At 37.8% G+C, this 19396-nt stretch overlaps 1 protein-coding gene across 1 annotated transcript in view; it reads left to right on the top strand.

The window, feature by feature from the left end:
* The window catches only part of CNTLN (centlein), a 302717-nt gene that overhangs the window by 176373 nt on the left and 106948 nt on the right, over positions 1-19396 (top strand). The window contains exons 15-18 of the mRNA XM_063455244.1: positions 9318-9409; positions 14673-15211; positions 17056-17224; positions 18968-19055. Of these exons, the coding sequence (XP_063311314.1) occupies positions 9318-9409; positions 14673-15211; positions 17056-17224; positions 18968-19055 (888 nt within the window). The remainder of the gene's footprint in view (positions 1-9317; positions 9410-14672; positions 15212-17055; positions 17225-18967; positions 19056-19396) is intronic.

Raw genomic sequence — 19396 nt, 5'->3', positions numbered from 1 at the left:
GCTTGGCAATGTGTCAGTCCAACCTCAAAGTGTTAATATAAACATTTCCTCCTAAATGTTTATGCATGTAATGCCTCTATGTTTACCTCATATTCTTAGCTGTCCAGTAAAATCCTCCCAGCCTATATATGCTTAGCTGCAATAACAAAAGTAGTTTAAGAATCTGTTGTCTTGAATGTTTGTAGTGTAGAGAATGTAATGAAATGCTTACCCATTATCCTGCAACCACTTTGATAGTTTACTTGCTTTAGAGTTTGCCATATAACCTTTTTTATCCCACAGTGAATTTTGAAGTTATATAATGTATTTGTCCCAAGCTTTGTTTTGTTTTAAATACATAGTGGATGTTTCAAATCATTCAACTACTTGCAGATTAGTTTTTTTTTTTTTTGTTTGTTTTTTGTTTGTTCTTTTATCCCACTCATTTAGCAGTAGCAAGGCTGTAAATATGTGTATGATGCTTAATATTAATCTTTAGGACCAGACTGATGGTGGCATTGAATATCATTGATCTTATAAATAATTTTAGTGATACTTGAAAGGGAATTATAGAGTACAAATTACCCGCTCTTTGTGATGCATGATATAGACAATGCATTGAAAATAATAATAATAATAATAATAATACTTGCCTTTGAAATTTCCTTCAGTGCACTGTTTAGAGGGACACTTCACTGCCTAAATACAAAATAAATACAAACATTGTTTTTTTAGTATATATACCCCCAATTAAAATATATATGCATTTAATAATGCATTTTTCATTATAGGTATATCTACAAACCGCTTGCAAAAGCTGCCAATCTAAGTCAGAAGCTTTCCCACCCCAGACTGTATGTGCCTGTCCAATAACAGACTTCTCAATACAGCTCAATGAGAATTCTTTGCAAGGCAGGTGCTTTGTGCAATTGTCTGCCTCTCGAGTTTTGCTCCACTGAAAATAGCAACCAGGAAGTAACAGGACTGGTTGTCTGATTGACAGCCAGGATGTATAACCAGGTTAACTTTTAAAAATGCCAATTTAAATTGAAGTCAGCACATTAAAAAATAAAAAAAAAAAAAGGACACACTCTTAACACATAAAGAACTTCAGCAAGCTAAAGTGATTTAGGTGTTTTGAGTGCCACTTTTAAGTGTCTATCTTGCAGCTGAAAAGGAAGAAACTTTTATCCCTTTGCTTAGTCGGACACCTTAAAGGGACACTCCAGGCACCCAGACCACTTCTGCCTGTTGGAGTGGTCTGGGTGCCAACTCCCACTACACTTAACCCTGCAGCTGTAAATATTGCAGTTTTCATAAACTGCAATAATTACATTGCAGGGTTAACTCCTCCTCTAGTGACTTTCTACTAGACAGCCACTAGAGGGCACTTCCTGGTTTCTAGCACATGTTTTCACATGTGCTAGAGCGTCGCTGGACGTCCTCACGCTGTGTGAGGACCGCCAGCTTCACTCAATTCAATTCTAATGCGCATTTGGTCTCCGCCGGTGGACGCGCGCGCACGATCAGTCTCTCCCGCCGGATGACGTCAGCGGGGGAGGAGCGTGGGCGGACCCAAAACCATCGGCGGGGGTCTCAGGTAAGTCACTGAAGGGGTTTTCACCCCTTCAGCAACATGGGATGGGTGGTGGGAGGGAGAGGGTACCTGCAGTGCCATGATAACTGTTTGTTTTCCTGGCACTGGAGTGTCCCTTTAAACAGTCAGAGTTTCTAGAAAAGGTTATTATCCCCGATAACAGTTACAGTAATTACAAAAAATAAGTGAATTTGCTCTACAAACTGATAGTGACCGTACAGTGGCCAATTGATTTAAAAAAAAAAAAAAGTGTTTTGTTTTTTTTTGCTTTTTTTTTTATGAATGTGTAGCTGCTGATTGTAAGCTAAGCCAATCAACAATGCCCCTGCCCGGCAGCACTCTGCTCTTTCTAAAACTGAGATTCAGAAGCCAGATGCCACCTAGGGGACCTGCAGAACGGCGCTGGAAGCACACTTCGGGAATGGTTTAAACCAGGGGTAGTCAACCTTTTACTACCTACCGCCCACTAATGCATCTTTCTTGATGGAAAAAATTCCTTACCGCCCACCATTTTTCACGCAAGTGCAGAATATTTTTTAGAAAGGGGGGGGGGGTTTAAAAATAAAATAAATGTACGTACATTTATCTTTTTATTTCTACTTTATCCATGTTTATAATGTTTTTAACTTTATAAAGTTTAATGAGAAAACAATAAAGTAAATTGAAATTACCTTTACTAGTGATTAATTAGGTCCTTGAGGTTGATGCTGTGAGGCTAAATATTATCTGGTTCAATTTTCGTAAGGTGGATGAGGGGCTGTGAGGTGGGTAGGTGTTCTGTAAGCTGGGTAGGGGGACTGTGAGTTGGTATGGGGGCTGTATAGTAGGTAGGGGGACTGTGAGGTGGATAGGGGGGCTGTATAGTGGGTAGGGAGACTGTGAGGTGAATAGGGGCGCTGTATAGTGGGTAGGGGGCAGTATAGTGGGTAGGGGAGCTGTGAGGTGGGTAGGGGGCTGTATAGTGGGTAGGGGGGCTGTGAGGTGGGTAGGGGGGATGTGAGGTGAATAGGGGAGCTGTATAGTGGTTAGGGGGCTGTGAGGTGGGTAGGGGAGCTGTGAGGTGGGTAGGGGAGCTGTATGGTGGGTAGGGGGGGGCTCTATAGTGGGTAGAGGGGATCTGAGGTAAGTAGGGGGCTCTGAGGTAGGTAGGGGGGCTGTATAGTGGGTAGAGGGCTGTATAGTGGGTAGGGGGCTGTGAAGTGGGTAGGGGGCTGTCTGTGAGGTGGGGGGCGTTTGAATGGTGGGTAGGGGGTTGTAAAAAGGTAAATACCTTTCAGTGTCCTCTTGGTCCGGTGGCCGCTCTCCAGAAGCGTGCGTGGTGGCGGGGCTTGTTTTCGGGAGGCGGGGCTTCAGTTAGGAGGCGGGGCATGCGGCCAAAATGATTTTAGACTGTGCAGGGAGTTTGACAGGTCTCCCTGCAGCTGCTGGCAGCCACACCAGCCCCCAGCTCCTCCCTCCTTCCTCCCCTTGGACTGACAGGCTGGCACAGTCCAAGGGGAGGATTAATCAGAATGAACATTGGGGCTGTCAGCCCAGCCCCAGCCACACCAGCCCAGCCACCCACTCTCTCAAACAGAGGATTTAGCAGCCGAAATCCCTACCGCCCACCCGGAATCTTGAAACGCCCACTAGTGGGTGGTAGGGACCAGGTTGACGACCCATGGTTTAAACCCTTCAGGTTAGAATGCACCTAGAGGCATCCTGGCACCATAACAACTTAATTTAGATAAAGTTGTTATGGCACCTTTAAGTGCCATAAATTAATTCTGTAAAGATGAGTTACATTATGTGCTCATACCTTTGAAAGGGGAACTGTTGCATCTAAAATTATGTTATAACCTAATAGCTACTTTATTGTAAAAAGCAAACAATATATTTTTTATTTCTTAATTTTGTATATAGGAGAGCATAAAACAAGTCACAAGAGAGTGTTGAGAACGGGCATCAGCTCAATTAGCCTGCCCTTTGTTGGGTCCCCGCTCAGTTTTCAAGCTGATTTTAGCTCATCTTGTGCCATTACAGAGAGAGCCAGGCCATTTGCATATCAGACTGATTCAGGGGCGGGCTGGGATGGGAGACAGGGATGCAATTCCCCCCCAGGCCGCCCTAAATCCAGGGCCATCCACATCCCCTGGCTGGGGACTCATATTTTTAAACTCACCTCATTCTCCCTGCAGCCAGTGGAGTCGGCTGGCCTCTCTTGATAATGTCAGGAGGAGGGGCGTGATTTTCACTGCTCTTATCCCACAGCCGTTGGGGAGCACCCCTCCCTTGCCTCAGGTAAGACTCAGGAAGGGAAGCAATACACTTTAGTTTTTTTTTTTTTTTAATCCCCCCTCCTCAGCCCCTGTCCCCCTTACTTAGCCCCTGCCCCCCTTCCTCAGCCCCTGTCCCCCTTCCCCACCCCCAGTCCCTGTTAGTAGTGGGTAAAGATCTTTTGTTCATTGACCCAAAGTAGAAACCTCAATATCAGCCCAGCGCATCAAGCCCCCAATAAGTTCCACTTTAAAGCCTGTGAAAACGGAGTTGATCTTTATTAAAGAGTTAATTTAGGAACCCCCAAACAACCTTCAGATTTTGTTTGTAAAGAAATTTTGGAGGACAAGCTGGCCCTTTTCATTGACAAGACAAATGAGAGCATATGTCTTTCAAGTTGTAAAAGGTCCTCAATAATAATTGGTACCAACAATGCACTAAACAGATACAGAATTAATGCAGCCTTGCTTTAATAGTTTGCCTTAATTGTTACATTTCAATTAGGAGTCTAGTTGCCCATATTTAAATGAGAAGGTAATTATTATTGACTTTTGTTTATTAGATCATACATGCATGTCTGCTACGTCTAATTGATGTTCTTTTTTAGAGTCCCCATGTTTATACATGTAACATTGCTTAAAAGGGGAATCCATAAATATGCATGTGGTCCTTACTAAAACAGGTATTGAATGAAAAATCAGCCATTTTTGCAGCCTGAACTTTTGAACCTGTCCCACACTGCTCAAGGATTCCGTGAGCTTTGCTGTCTAGCGCTTTCCAAGTTGTTGTTTGACTCCTTTGAGTAAACCGTAAACCCCAGGCTGGTCAGATAATATATTCCTGTAATAATTATTTGTGAGGTTAAGAAGTTATGTTACTTGATTCTCCTGCAAGCAGCTTGATTTGCCTATGGTGTATAACCTCGAGACAGATAAAGTTGTAACAGTCCTCAGGGCCATGAATCCTTCATACGGCTGACATTAATGTGTAAATTATTTTAAATGAATATGTGAATAGGCAGGGAGAAAGGGGGAAAAAGCTCAATGTAATCTTGTCATGCTAAGCTTTATATGCAGTCTTTGCAATTATGTAAAATTGTAATAAGTATGTTGGTGTGAAATATTAAATAGGTACATATGAGAAAGTGGGCTTCTTTATGTAACAAATTTGAGGTTTTACACTGAAGACTATGTTGATGTTTTAGAAATTTAATAATTATAATATAGCCTGCAGATACGGTGCTAAAATCCTAATATATTTAGGTTTGTCTGTCAAATCCAAGTTTGTGAAAATTACTTTATTGAATAAACCACTCTAAATAATGCTCTGGGCAGACCCCAGTGACCAGGATTAGAGGCAGCTGTTTAAAGGTCCCTTCCAGGTGTGGAATGGGTCTGCCTGTTGCTATAGGTAGTCCCACTAAGCAGTGATTTGGCTGGGAACATTTAAGGTGAGTAAAAAATTTAATAGTTTTTGGCCTATAGTTTCGTTTTAATAAGAATAATTTCTATATATGTAAGAAATGTTAAATATGAAAGCAGAAATATGGTGTACTAAAGGTTCTTAAATTATGTCTGTAAAGACAGGGAATTACATCCATGTGCTCATACCTTTGAAAGGGGAACTGTAGCATCTAAAATAATATATAACAAAAAAAAAAACAAGAAATACATTTTTCTTTCTTAAATTTGTATATACACACACAGCACAGCATTGTGTGTAAGTCATTTCACTCTCAAGAAGCAGTGCACCTGGGCTTGTAAACGTGTTTGTATGTACACCTGAAGCGCCATGGGACAAATGCTCATTCGTACATACATAATTGAAACTTAATGAACGGAGATGACCTTGCACTCATGATCCTCACTACTTTGTTTTAATAATGTTTACAGAGTTGATAAAAGTAGGGAAAAAGATGTTCTTCTAGTGCAGCACTTCCTTTAAAGAGGCTCTTTCACCCCTCAACTCCCCATCAAAAATGAATATTTCATAAAAATATGGATCCTCAGCCCTCAGTATTGTACTTTTGCGCATTAACGAGATTACAGCGCTGATGTTGACTCACGGTGGCTGAAGAGGACCAGCAGAAAGAAGATGGCAACAGCCATGAGGGACAGGTTCAGGTAAGTAACCCTTCCCCTGCATACTGCACTACCAGAGAGGCAGGGTTCCTAAATTGGTGCTACCACACTGGATTGTGCGTATCATTTGTACATGTTAAAATGCAAGGTAATGTTTCATTAGAAACCGGTAAAGAAAAGGGAAAAAACAATTGCATGACACATTAGAACGGTACAACTTGGGAGATGCCACATTGTTGCAGCGTAAGTCAGGTAGGTTCCCCTAGCCTTTCTCCACTACGTAGTGTGAACGTGACAGTCTTTGCAGTGTCCCACACGTGTTGCTCGGAGGGTTCCGCTGTAGTCGACACTTGTGGTGAGAGTCCCAGAGCTTGCAGAAAGGAGGCAGCTTCTGACATGGAGGTGAGTCTAAGTGTGGCACCATTTTTAACCACAGTCAAAGACCTATATATGCCCCATCTGTACTCCACTCCAGCTGTGTGTAGCTGATTAGTGATCGGGCCAGAGGACCTTCTCCATTGCTGAGTGTTCCTGGTTAAATCCTCAAAGAACGTGATACGGATGACTCGAAGTCAAGCAGGGTTTTGTTTCTCACCACTGTCATTATCCGGTTCCTGTCGGAGATTTAATGGCAGCGTATGATCACGTCTCGGGTAGCTGTAGATAGTACTTGTGTAGGCTTGTTAACCCGAAAGCATTTGTCAAACGTTAGTTTTTTGGCCTGTGCGGCAAGATTATGGTTAACAGGCGTCTGAGGTAGTGGGGTAGTTCTGCTGGGCTGATATCGTCAGGGACACCTCTTCTCTTTAGATCAGGGCTGTCCAACCTGCGGCCCCCCAGATGTTGCTGAACTACAACTCCCATGATTCCCTGGCTATCTGTTTCATTGAAAGAATCATGGGAGTTGTAGTTCAGCAACATCTGGGGGGCCGCAGGTTGGACAGGCCTGCTTTAGATTGATTATCTTCTGCAAGATCTAGCTTAGTGAGCATCATAGAGTGGGAGCTTTGTAGTTGGAGTCTTTAAGGCCCTGTACCTCCTATCTCATGTCCGTGACATCCTCCTCGGAGGCCTGTATCCACGCTGTCACCACCTGAACTTAGCAGGTCCACATCAGCTGTCTCATCTCCATCATGATATTGCAGCTATCTTCTTTTGTGATAAGATTTCACGCATCCCCATCCGACAATGTCGCGGAGTGTGCCAGGTGTGGTGTGGGTTCCGCCATTGTCCCTGTTGGTAAGTCGAAACATGTGGAGCAGGTCTCCGGGTCTGGGGTTGTTGGGAACCTCTGGGCCGTGGAGCGTTGTAGCAGGTCCCCTATATCACGGGTGTCTTTGTTCCCACCCACTCACGTTTTTTGGGATCACCGGCCCATTGTGTCAGTACTGCGTGGGTGATTCTTGTCCGGCAGCTTGGGAGGGCCCAATGCTTCCAGGGCAGGTGCCCAGTCTAGCGTGAAGGCCTTAGCAGGCGGGAGGGCAGGGTAGGCCTCCGATCGTCGACGAGTTCTCCTGCCCGTCTGATTGTACAGGAAAGGCAGGTGCCGGTAATATGGAGGTCCCATTAGACTGTTTTACTGTATATCAATCTATTCTGCACTGATCACTTTTTAGAAACTTCTATACAATTCAAACATCTATCAATATAAAAATGAATGTTGATATATATTATTTACGGAACACATCTGTAATATATGTTCTTATAGAAATGGTATGCCCGAATGGATTAATGTAAATCAGTACAGGCACTTTAAGAAATTTACAGACTGTTGGTATTTAGGAGTCTTTCATGTGGCCGCCACACTATCTTGACAAAGCCCGGTAACAACTGGCAAAACGCGTTGATACGTAAGCGGACTTCTGAAGCATTGAGAAAGAAAAAACAGCTCCATGCTTATTTGTGGTCCTTGGAAACGAGTACCACGATATTTTAATGTAAGAGTTCCTATTGGGGAACTCACTTCATCTGATGTCTACACATAAGAATCTGGAGCTGATGTCTACACATAAGAATCCAGGAACACTATTTTTTTTAAATAAATAGTGTTGCACTATATTGCTTCTTTTGTATCTTTAAAGGAAAGTGGATACATATTTTCACTCAATATCCAGGATACAAGCAACACTGGACTTGGATATTTTAAAACATTATTGGTTATCCCACCCAGATATCCCACAACTCTACATTTGGAACCGTTTTGTTTGGACATTTGTTTGCATTATTATTGGACACCTCTGATTATATTTAAACTTTAGTGGTTTATCCACTAAGCGCTAGCACTTATTTGTAGATTAAGGTTAATATGATCATTTTTGTTGGTTTGTCTCTACTTCAGAGGGTGCTAGCTTGGTATTTCTAACTGGCTAACTATGCAGTTGGAACAAGTCAGATGTACTAACTAGAATAAAGGCTCTTCAACACTAAAATGTAGTTGCCTGAGAAGTATTTATCTTTAAGAAATTGATGGTTTATCTATGTTCTGTTCAGTGTCTCTAGTTACTTATTTTTGATAAATGAGGGAAAGAGAAATGTTAGCCTCACTTAATGAAAAATATTTTTTCGATCCTCATGCCAAACTTTAAATGAACCCCTTTTGTTCCAGCGGAAGCAGGGTTGTTTGTTAGGAGTTTTGAACTTGCTTGTCTTTCTGAGTAGATGTATACATTTCTTGATGAGTTGTTTTTGTTTTTTACTTAAACTCTCAACTGCCCCTTTTATAATACACTTGTTTTGGTTCCTTGTCTCTTGCTGCAAATTCCTTAATCATTGTGATTTTACGCCAAAGCTGTGATTTAGTCTACAAAGTAAGATATTTCTGAGGTGTATATTCACTGAACATGGGGAAAAAAGAGGTTTAAAGTTTCACTCCATCCTAATTCTGTTACTGTTTGCTTTGTTCGCCAATCACTCTGATCCTCCTAGCAGGGGGACAAGACCTGGAGAACAAAACTGGCTGAGACTATAGATAAAAAGGCATTGGATTTTGCTTTCAAGGCAAAAGACGGCACAGTCTATAAAAGAATGAAAACAGGAATAAAAGTACAATATCTTTAACCTGCAAATTTATTGTACCTTTGTAAAGTTCGTACTGTATAACAAAAGAAAGGAAATCACTGTGATGTTCTGCAGACTTTGTAATTGTATGACACTAGACTTTGAAAAGAGGTCAGTGCTGCGAGACTGTCCAAATTTTGATAAGAAAATAGATCAATTTATTCAGTGAATAGACAAAATGGCAAGCATGTATTTTTTTTTATCACAAGAAAACATGTCACTAGGGTCAGCAAGAAATGTGTCAACATATTTGTTTTATGGAAATTATATATATATAAATATATATATATATATACATATATATATATATGCACACACTCATTTATTATTTATTTTATTTCTTCCAGAGCTACTTTTCAGACTTTGCAAGGATGAAGATATCAGAAGCAGTACCCCAAAGAAATATGCAGTCGAGACTTTGCAATGGACAGTACAGAAGGTGCGTTAATGTGTTGAATTGAAATCCAGCCAATTTGCATTCTATAGTACCCCAGGATATACTTATGCTGCATACTTCCTACCAAGATCTGACAAAAAGAATCTTTCGTAGGAATCAATGTTTATTTCAATCCTTTTCTAAAGGAAAGGCAAGCCTGAAAACAGCATAGAAGTACTTTGTGTATAATAAAGCTATAAAAGGGATAACAATTGCTGTAAAAGACCAATATTAGTATAACTTAAAAGTACTTTTTTGACTGGTTTTCACATTTTTTACTATTTACGTAATGGACAAGAGGATACAGGGCACTCCTCTCACTCATCTCTTACCCCTGCTCAAATTTTTCATCTGGTCAGTCATATAATCTTTTCCTTGTTAATTTCACCTTACATTTCTATCATTTTATATCTTACACAATATATTTTCCCCTTTTCTATGTTTCCATCTCTAATTGGTTTATTTAGTAAACAGCAAATCAACAACTAACTTGCAGCAATTAGAACAAAAATAACTCAGAGACATTTGCCAGCTTAGGGCAATTAAGCTGCTTTTTAAATAACTTGAAACGAGGTGAATGTGTGTTTGCTGGGGTATTCTTTAAAGGAACGTTAGGAATACAAACATGTATAATGTTATAGTGCTCTTTTAATTAGTTAGAAGTTGTTTCTACAAAATACAGTCACATTACTTACCTTTCACCCTTGCAGTGCCGGTCTCAGAGCTGCTATCAAAACCGATGATCTCAGCCAATCTGCATTGAAAGGAAAAACCGCGCTGCACCAATCAGTTGGTCTCTTTGAGACCAACTGATTGAAATAGCCAAGTTTCACTTGGCTATTTGGACAGAAGTGCCTATAGTGGCTGTTAGGAAGACAGCCACTAGAAGCATATAAACCCTGCAATGTAAACTATGTTGTTCCTGCTACACAGCAGTTTTTCATTCTGCGGAGTTAAACCGACAGGGACATGGCATCCAGACTACTTAATTTATATGATTTGGTCTGGGTGCCTGTAGTGTTCCTGTAAAATTGTTGCAGCTTATTGAACTCCAACTGAAAGATGATTGAGTTGAAAAGACTGGTAGTTAAGGAAGATCTGCCTGACAGAAATGTACTTTTAGGGCTGTAAGGGGGCAGTGTGGGAGAAAGTGAGACTGATAACGGGTGCATTACATAAGGTGATATGAGGCAATGAGTGTGTGAACAAGAGCTATGGCAGGATTTTTGAGATTGCATGTGAAACATGAAAGAGAGCAGCAAAGACAAAGTTTCTGGGGAAAGGTAAAAAAGAAGTGTCATTTATTTATTAAACAAAAGTGAGTGTTTTAAATGTGCATGGAAATGTGTACATCACAAAATATCTCCATTTTAAATTAGATATTTTGCTGTTTTTATTTAGAACTTCAAATTAAGTTTCCATTTGTACTTTCAGAACTCTGATTTCTCATCTTTTAAATTTGAGTTACTAAGAACGAAAACACTGATTTTTGCAAAGTGATAGTAATTTCTAAAATGTTAAAATATGTGTGAAAAAAAGTAAATAGATCCAATCAGTTTTGAAATTCTTTCAAAAAAATGTGCATATGACTTTAGTGTGTAAATTAAGAAATATGTTTACTTGAATGCAGATGTGTGTGTGTCTGTTCAGTATTTAAATGGAAGTGTGTATTTTGCACCCGTCTTCCCTCTTAATCTTATTTCCTTCTTTTACCAATTAACCAGGTCATTGTCCATCTCTTTTCCCATATCACTTCCCACTTTTCATGACATTTGATCATTTCATCTTTCCATGTAATTTTCCTGTGGAATCTCATTCAGTAAGTAAGACTTAACAAGTAAAACTGGATAGATCAATTAGTTTTGGCGTAAACTAAAAGGAATTTGATTCATTGTAGCGGCTGAAAATTATTTGTCTAATTGGCAACAGTGATTCTATACAGTCCGTTTTCAGTTGGCTGCCAACTGATGGCTTCATGTGTGAGATGTATATGGTAAAAATACATTAGCTACTATTGGAGTTACCCACATCATAAAGTAGCAGAATAGCCCTTGGCAGATTTACCTGGTAAAAATTCCCTTTCTCCCTTTGTTATCAAGTTTGGATTTTTAGCACAGTCTGTGTGATTATACTAAACACTGCCTGTTTAAAATCCTTTATAAAAAAAAAAATGAATGTGTGCATACAATAAATGCTGTTGAACTGAGCAGCACAAAACATTTCTATATGGACCACAATACAAGTTTGTAAATATTGCTCTATACTTTTCAAAACTGATGAACATGCAATTTATGTGTTAGCTATTGTTTTATCTATTTAAAATACTATTCTCCGTAATCATGGCTGAAAATACCATTCATTTTGTTATTTTATCTTTGGTGCAAATATTAAACTTTGCACTGCAGTGTTTTCTATTTTTAAAATAGAATGTGTTTCTAAAGCAATTGCAGTTTTAGTGTATCCAATTACATCCACGTTGAACAGAACCAGTAATTAGCCATCAAAACACCCACCCAGAGTCTTCTCTTTGTCTGCAAATTAAGTCGTGGAATAGGTGCAGTGATTTGATTGCTTGTACTTCTAACAAATGCCATATGGCCAGGTAATGAATGCTGTCATCTCGTTATTATGGAATGACAAACATCATGTTAAAATAATAACACACGGAACAGGAAGTGCTCACATTCATTTATCTTAAGGTGGAGTGAGTAATTGGAATAATTTGAGTGCTCAAGTTTGTAATGTCACCCAGTATGTTCCAGGTTATCATCTTCGGATCGCAGCTCTAATTTTATTTGCCAGGTATAAATTTTCATCTCTGCAGATGTAAAGTGCTACATTGCTTAGAGAGGATTTAAGCCCAGTAGGCATGTTCCATTTCCTTTTAATCATTTTGACTGACTTACTGTGTATAACATTATGCAACAAGAAACAGAAAACATTCAAATGAATTTAAAATACATATAGCTTAAGGGGACAACACTGCATGTTAACGATTCTCTTAGTTTTGAAGGATATGCTGCCATTTTCTTTCATGGGGTTTTCTTTGCCAGGCATGTTTTAGGGCCATAATGATTTTTCTTTATTTTTAATCTGTTTTATTTTTCATTTTAACTTGCTTAGCATCATATATAATGAACAGGCAATGATATCACAGTAACTTATATATATGGTGTTTACATACAAATGTGAATGAAATTATGTTTGAATTATAGAGAACAAAGATTATGCAGTTAGATTAATTGTACTTGCCACTAAGTACTAAGATTGTATGTATGTGTGTGTATATATATATCTATATATATATATATATATATATATATATATATATATATATATATATATATATATATATATAATATTACATTTTTGTATAATGCCAGATGTATGTAATCAGATGTATTTTTTCACGTTAGGTGCCTACTGTGTTCAATGTTTAATTTTAAGTTAAATTCACATTTATTTAGGCAATAGCTCTGATATAATCTATTCTGTACCTAGTGCAATATTCCTTATTAAAATAATTTTGTCATCACCACTGTATATGCACTTGACATATTCCTGGCTGTTCATAGAATGCTTTACCCTGTAAATTCTTCAATATGGAAATAGAGGAAAAACCTTGCACAGAGCAAACATAATCAAATAAAATTACTATTTACAAAGCTAAAATTATATGTAAAGCACATGTATTGGTTAAAGGGATACTATAGTTACCAGAATAACTACAGAGTATGTACCTAAAGGTTTTTGTTAGTGTAAACACTGCCTTTTCAGAGAAAGGGCAGTGTTTACGATACTGCCTAGTAGCAGCTAAACCGTTTGTTTGACACTATAGTGTTCCCTTAACGTTTTTTTAACAAGCAAGAATATACAAATAATGTGATACTGAGCAAAATTATAGTGTGCATATTTAAATTGGACTATTGAACATTATATATCTCTGGATGCACATGCATTCCACATGACATTTGTGTTTAATTAGTTCCTAAATAATGTATTGCATATTTTGCAATTTTTGTGGCAAGTGCATTTTGATTAATCAGAACAACATTCATTAACTTATCTAAGTTTACAAAAGACACCAGAGGTTATAATTTAAATTCTGGCAAATGTAAGTATGAAACTGTATATTTTCTTTCAGTAAAATGGGTTAATGATAAAATTCTTCCTATGAGTCGATTCATTGCACCAGGTTTGTGTTTTGACTATCTTTCTTTATACTTTTAAGTGTTGTCAAGCAAATAGAACTAATTTGAGCAGTACTGAAAACCAACAAAATGCTCGGTAGACATCAAATAGTTGCATGCATTTTCAACAAGAATAAATAGATTTAAGTAATTAAATATGTAAAATGCAATTATAGGAAGAAAAAGGAAGGTAATAACAATGGGTGACGGTAGGTGGGGTCCAAGGTGTACCAAGGTACTCTCAGAGCTAACAGAAGGTTTAGGGTGGTATTGGAATGTTGATGAACCCATGGGTCCCAAGTTTTACAGAATTCACCTACAATTTTGTGCAGGTTAGTGTTTATCCACCCCATGTCAAAGAGGTTCCAGATTTTGCTAGTAGATAATGGACATATAAGTGCAAGTTGCTGCTCAGGTGCTGTAAGTAAACCGAGCAGAGGCCTTCAACAGATAACAACCCGTTTTTGTGTAAGGAGTTAAGGTAGTTCCCAGGACTGAAATAATTATACTGAAGACATGAGCCTAGGTGGTCGTAATTTAGAAGGCACTGCATCAAACATGTGGCAAAAAGTGCCCATCTTTAAAGCTAATGTGCAATCCACAGATTCCTACTTTATTGTCCCTGGGCATATAACCATCTGCAAACTCTTTAATACAGACTTTTTTTTTTTGCTTTTGAATTTTCACTAACAAATTGGATCACGGTCTGGTAATCAATATGTTCAGTAAGACAAGACAATCCCACTTGCATAAAAATATTCTACTGACAATGACTCCTTTTTTTAATTTTATTTTTTTTCTAGGAGATGGGGAGGGGGTTGCCTTTGCAATGATACCTTCTTGTAATATTTAATGTGACATAATTAAATGTATTAGCAATATGTATAATGTTAACATTTAATTGATATAAACATATATTAATAATAATGTCATCTATATAGTTTAGATAGAAAATCCTTACATATTTTTCAGTATGCAGCACAAACTCTTCTAAATGAAGGTCTATGGAGGAAGCCTATGCTGAATTCCCTTGCCTTTATAATACTATTCTAATCTAGCTTTGTATTGTATTTTAGGTAAGCCACCTTGAACAAAGGATAACTGAGTTAGAGGTGGAATCACGTAAATTGGAAGCAGCAAACAAAGAGTTAACAATCGAGAATAATTCTGTGAAAGCATCAGCAAGACACCTTCGTAAAGATGTGGAATCAAGAGAGCGGGAGATAGAGGAACTCGTTGCAAAAACTCTAGAAGCAAATCACGTCAGCGAGGCATTAATAGTAAAGAACAATGAGCTCAACAGAGAAGTCACAACTCTGAAGAGATTGTTGGCAAAAAGTAGTAAGATGAGGAATGAAAACAGAGATCTGTTAAAGCAAGTGCAGACCTTAAAGTGTAAACTGGACCAGGCCGAACACGCGACTACTGTAGCTACCAAGCAACGGAACAGCAAGAAAGGCAATAAAAAGGAAGCAGGAACCAAGGTTAAACATAAAGCAGCCAAGAAACTCTCCCTGAGACGTCACCAAGCTTTTCTTAATCAATCTATCAAGGTTATGAGCAGTATGTTTGAGAACTTCAGCAAAGACGGCTGGGAGGATGTAAGTGAAGACAGGTACGGTTCTCATTAAATCAGCTCTGTACAGGGGACATTGTGCATATGCAAAACACTGGCAAATGGAGATTGAATTTCAACTACTGTCGATTTAGTATTCAGGAGGAAAAAAATAAAAACGCTGTCAGATCCTTTGAAATATCTTGGGAGGTCTTGTTCTGAGCTTATTGACTGAAATTTGCATGCAAAATTAGCCACAACTGTAAGAGCGGTTGAATAGGTGCCAGGAAGCCCAAAAGAAGGCAATGCTTGATTTCTTCCAGTGATGCTATTTTAATGCAGTCATGAGGCTTGAAATTGACAGTTTGGCAGGTTGATTTAATTTGCTGGCCCTTTGCATATTCACCACTGACAGCTAAGGATTCCCAAGCAAGCCTACTAAGTCCGTTTAGTTATCTTGTGACATGCCATTCCAGAAGGAAAAGGAGCCCCCCTGCCCCCCTAATTTAGTTAGATAAATTTTAAATGACCCATTTCGACTTGCCATCAGATGTCTACAAGCTGTTTAACATCCCTTAAATTAAGAACCATCCACACTAATTATTTCATGTATTTTTTATGCCCAGTCATTGTACCAGCTTTAATTGAACATAGATTAAAATGTGTTCTTTTTTCTGCAACTTTCCTTGGAGGGGTAGCTTCTATTTTGTTTTCCATGTAGCACTTCAAAAGCATTTCTCTTCATAACACAGTCATTAAACAGTGATTCTAGCAATTTTCCTGTATTCTCCTCAATGTACAGAGTAGAAATGTTGTTTTCGTTTAAATACAATGATGAGGTTTGCATTTTTGAAGGGGGCAGCTGTGGATCTTGTGCAGGTTAACATACAGAATTATTGTTTAATATAATCCCCCAAGGATTTTCTCTTTAGATTGCCAAAGTGCAGTGTGTAATGGGAAAATTAATCCGATAGAAAAAAATCTGATTAGAATTCCAGTGTTTTATGCAGGGTGAGAAGTTGTATGCAGAAATTAGCAGCACATCCCTTCTCATATGAATACTCACTCCTGTTTTATAGACCACCTTGTCATTTGCTTATTTGTTGTATGATTATTTCAAGTTAAACACCATCATCAAAAGTAATTCAATATGTGCAGAGACGTTGTGTCTTGGTATGGTTAGGATAGTTGAGCATAGCATAATTCTATAGAATCAATAATATTAACATAGTAATGTATACTTATATCCTGGAAATGCAAGCAGAAGCTGCTAGAAACCATTTTAATTGCAAGTAATGCCATATTACTTAACCGTAAAATGCATTCAATTCTGAGTTCAATTTATTTGTACCTAAAACTCAGCCTCAAAGTAAACCTACAGTTCCAAAAATAAGTTTTTTTTTGTTTGTTTTTTTGGAACTATAGATTCCTTCTATTGTAGTGTTTACTGTCCACTGCTGTTTGGTAATGAAAATGAAAGTTCAGTTTCTAGCACTGAGACTCCTCCACTGCAGCCACTCGCCACCATCTCTGAAACGTCCGCATGTCTGCTGATGTCTTTAGCGATCTCGTCCAATTCATAGAGAAGCATTGGATTGGAGGTACACCTGCGCAGCCAAACACCTCGCTCCTCCAGTCAAATGCTGCAATGCGTAGAATTTAATTAAAAGGATCAAGTTCCATTGGTAATAGAGGCGGTAACACCTCTAGTGGCTTGTAGATCAAGTGGTCTGGGTGACTTTTATAGTCCTTCAATTAAATCTGAAGTAATGAAATTGAAATCACATTTTAAGTGCATTATGAAGCGTAATTCCTAATGTGTGCTACCCGAAGATTTTAAGACACTTTTTAAATGTTTATGTTTTGTGAATACATAAAAACGCTGTTTCTATTCTAAACCACAGTGACTCTTATATGGAATCTGCTGAGAGTTTGAGACCAGCGATTGTAAGATCTACTGAGGCAGAAACGTCATCTTTAGACGAATCAAACATTTTGGAAGAAAGTTCTAACAATGACTTTTCTAGAAGGAGCCGGAAGAAGGAGCTCAGTAGGATAGCTCCAGGTGATGAAGTATGTATTGGATTGTACTATCTGTACTAAAGTAAAACAATGAGAATAGTTTATCATTTTATGGCTTTATTGACTTTTGAGAATTTACTTTGTAATTCCTGTCCTGTGACTGAAAACAGAAATATATACATAGCAACGACTAAAAAAAAATCTTGTGTTTCCTGTGGATTTGCAAAAAAAAAAAAAAAGAACAACCTTGAGATATTGTCTCCTGAAATTTGTGCAGAATTTTTAGCTTTTAACAAACTGTAGAGTACTGTAAACATATACATTAGTGGCTTTTTTCCAGTGTGTAAGTCATTACCTTTCCAATTTGAAAAGTAATGTCATTCTTAGTGTAGAACAATCCAAATGTAATAGCCTTAAAATGATTATTCTCATCACCGCATGTGCACAGCAAATCTTAATTTTCAGCGTTGTTAGTGAAGAATTTTTTTCCAAATTACATTTTTTCCGATTGTGACATTGAATTAAATCGCAGTATTCATAACTGGCTACTGATTGTTATGCATTAACTTGGTTTTGATTTTGTATTCTGGGTTAGTATAACAAATGCATGTCATTGGGTTACCAAAATGACATGACACGGAAATCTAATCACACTATGACGTTGTCCTGTTTTTATAATGCCGAAGCATTAACATGTCATGCAGAAAGTATTGCCTTGTTTTCTCCCTACTCATTACATTAATGGACAGCCTCTGGAAACTTCCAAACTCGGTGCTGTTGTTCTCTCTTTGGACTTTAAATAGATTTACTAAAAAAATACCATGCTAATAAACCTTTTGTTTCATTCCATTAGAAAAGAATAATGTTTTCTTCTTTGCACCTCCAATAATTCATCTATTGTTTACTTATTTACTAACTTGTCACCACTAGGGTTTAGCAAACAGACCTCAGATTTAAATTATTGCAGGGACTACACCCCTCTAGTCCCTCCTGCAATCTATTTATTTATTTTTCCATCAGCTTAATAGAAGGACAGTTTCAAGGAAATTAAATATGGAGGGGTAAAAGGTTCCCATGAAGGTGACATTTTCGCCCAGGGACAGGGACCACTTTCAACAGAAAAAAAATAAATTGCAATTCTTGATTGTATTTAGGTTTTTCATTTTCTGGTCTGTATTACCTTGCAATTATGTGTATATTCTTGCTTTGTAATTTTATGTAAATAATATATATATATAGAGATGTATTTTTTTTACTTTGTTTATTTCATGTGCTCAATTCACTTATCACTGGTTTTAGTTTAAAATTTGGGATGAGATCTGCGTGAATATTTGTGTTGCATTAACTTATTTGTGCTAAAAAGTGTAAGCACCATGTAGCACTATATTTTATGTTTCACATTTTTATTTTCCAGTAACTTCATGTTAAATAAAATGTAGCTACACTTTTACTAGTGCATTGCATGTTTGAGGTCCTAAATTTAAGATCATGCTCTAAAGTGGCTAGAGAACAGACATTGTAGTCGAGAAAGCTGAGAGTGGTATAAGAGCGTAAATACAACTAGAGGGTAGAGAGAGGAAATTTATGACAGTGGAGTTCATTACTGTTAAAATATTGATGTTGAATTGTCAAGTGAAACTATATCTGGTCTTGCATTAAAACCTCAAAAAGTGTGTAATTTCAGTGTTTTTTTTAGCTATGTCAGTGGATTATCAACATTAGACATGAAAATGTTGAATGCAGTTTTAATCGTATACTTTTTAAATACATTTTTACTTCATTTCTGTTCTGCAGGGCAACATGCAAGGCAATGAAACCGAGAAAATTTGTAACACTAGAAAATATCAACTTTTGCCAAACTACAACCAATCTTTAGTAAAAGGTAAGTGTATTTGGTGCTGTATATAATTTTTACAGTAGGGCAATAAGATTTCTGTATGATGGAATATAATGGTGGGCTAAATCTTTTTCTAAATTGCTTTTTGCATATTGAATGTTGAAAATAAACTAGACTTTTAAATAAATATGACATGATCCAGTGCCTTTGAGATACAAGGTAAAATTAGGCCCATGTTCTTTATTTGGAGAGTGGAAAGTTGACATGGTTGGGGTATGTCCATATAAAAATTATGGAAACGGTGACAAAGGGAAACAAATAGACGACCACTATAAGTATAGATAAATAATATCTTAATATCACAGTATGAGCTTTTCAAGATTTTG

Source organism: Pelobates fuscus, chromosome 5 (genome assembly GCF_036172605.1).
Source record: "Pelobates fuscus isolate aPelFus1 chromosome 5, aPelFus1.pri, whole genome shotgun sequence".
In the NCBI taxonomy this organism is placed as follows: Eukaryota; Metazoa; Chordata; class Amphibia; order Anura; family Pelobatidae; genus Pelobates; species Pelobates fuscus.
Note: the sequence above shows the minus strand (reverse complement) of the source record. Positions and strands in the feature narration are given on the sequence as shown.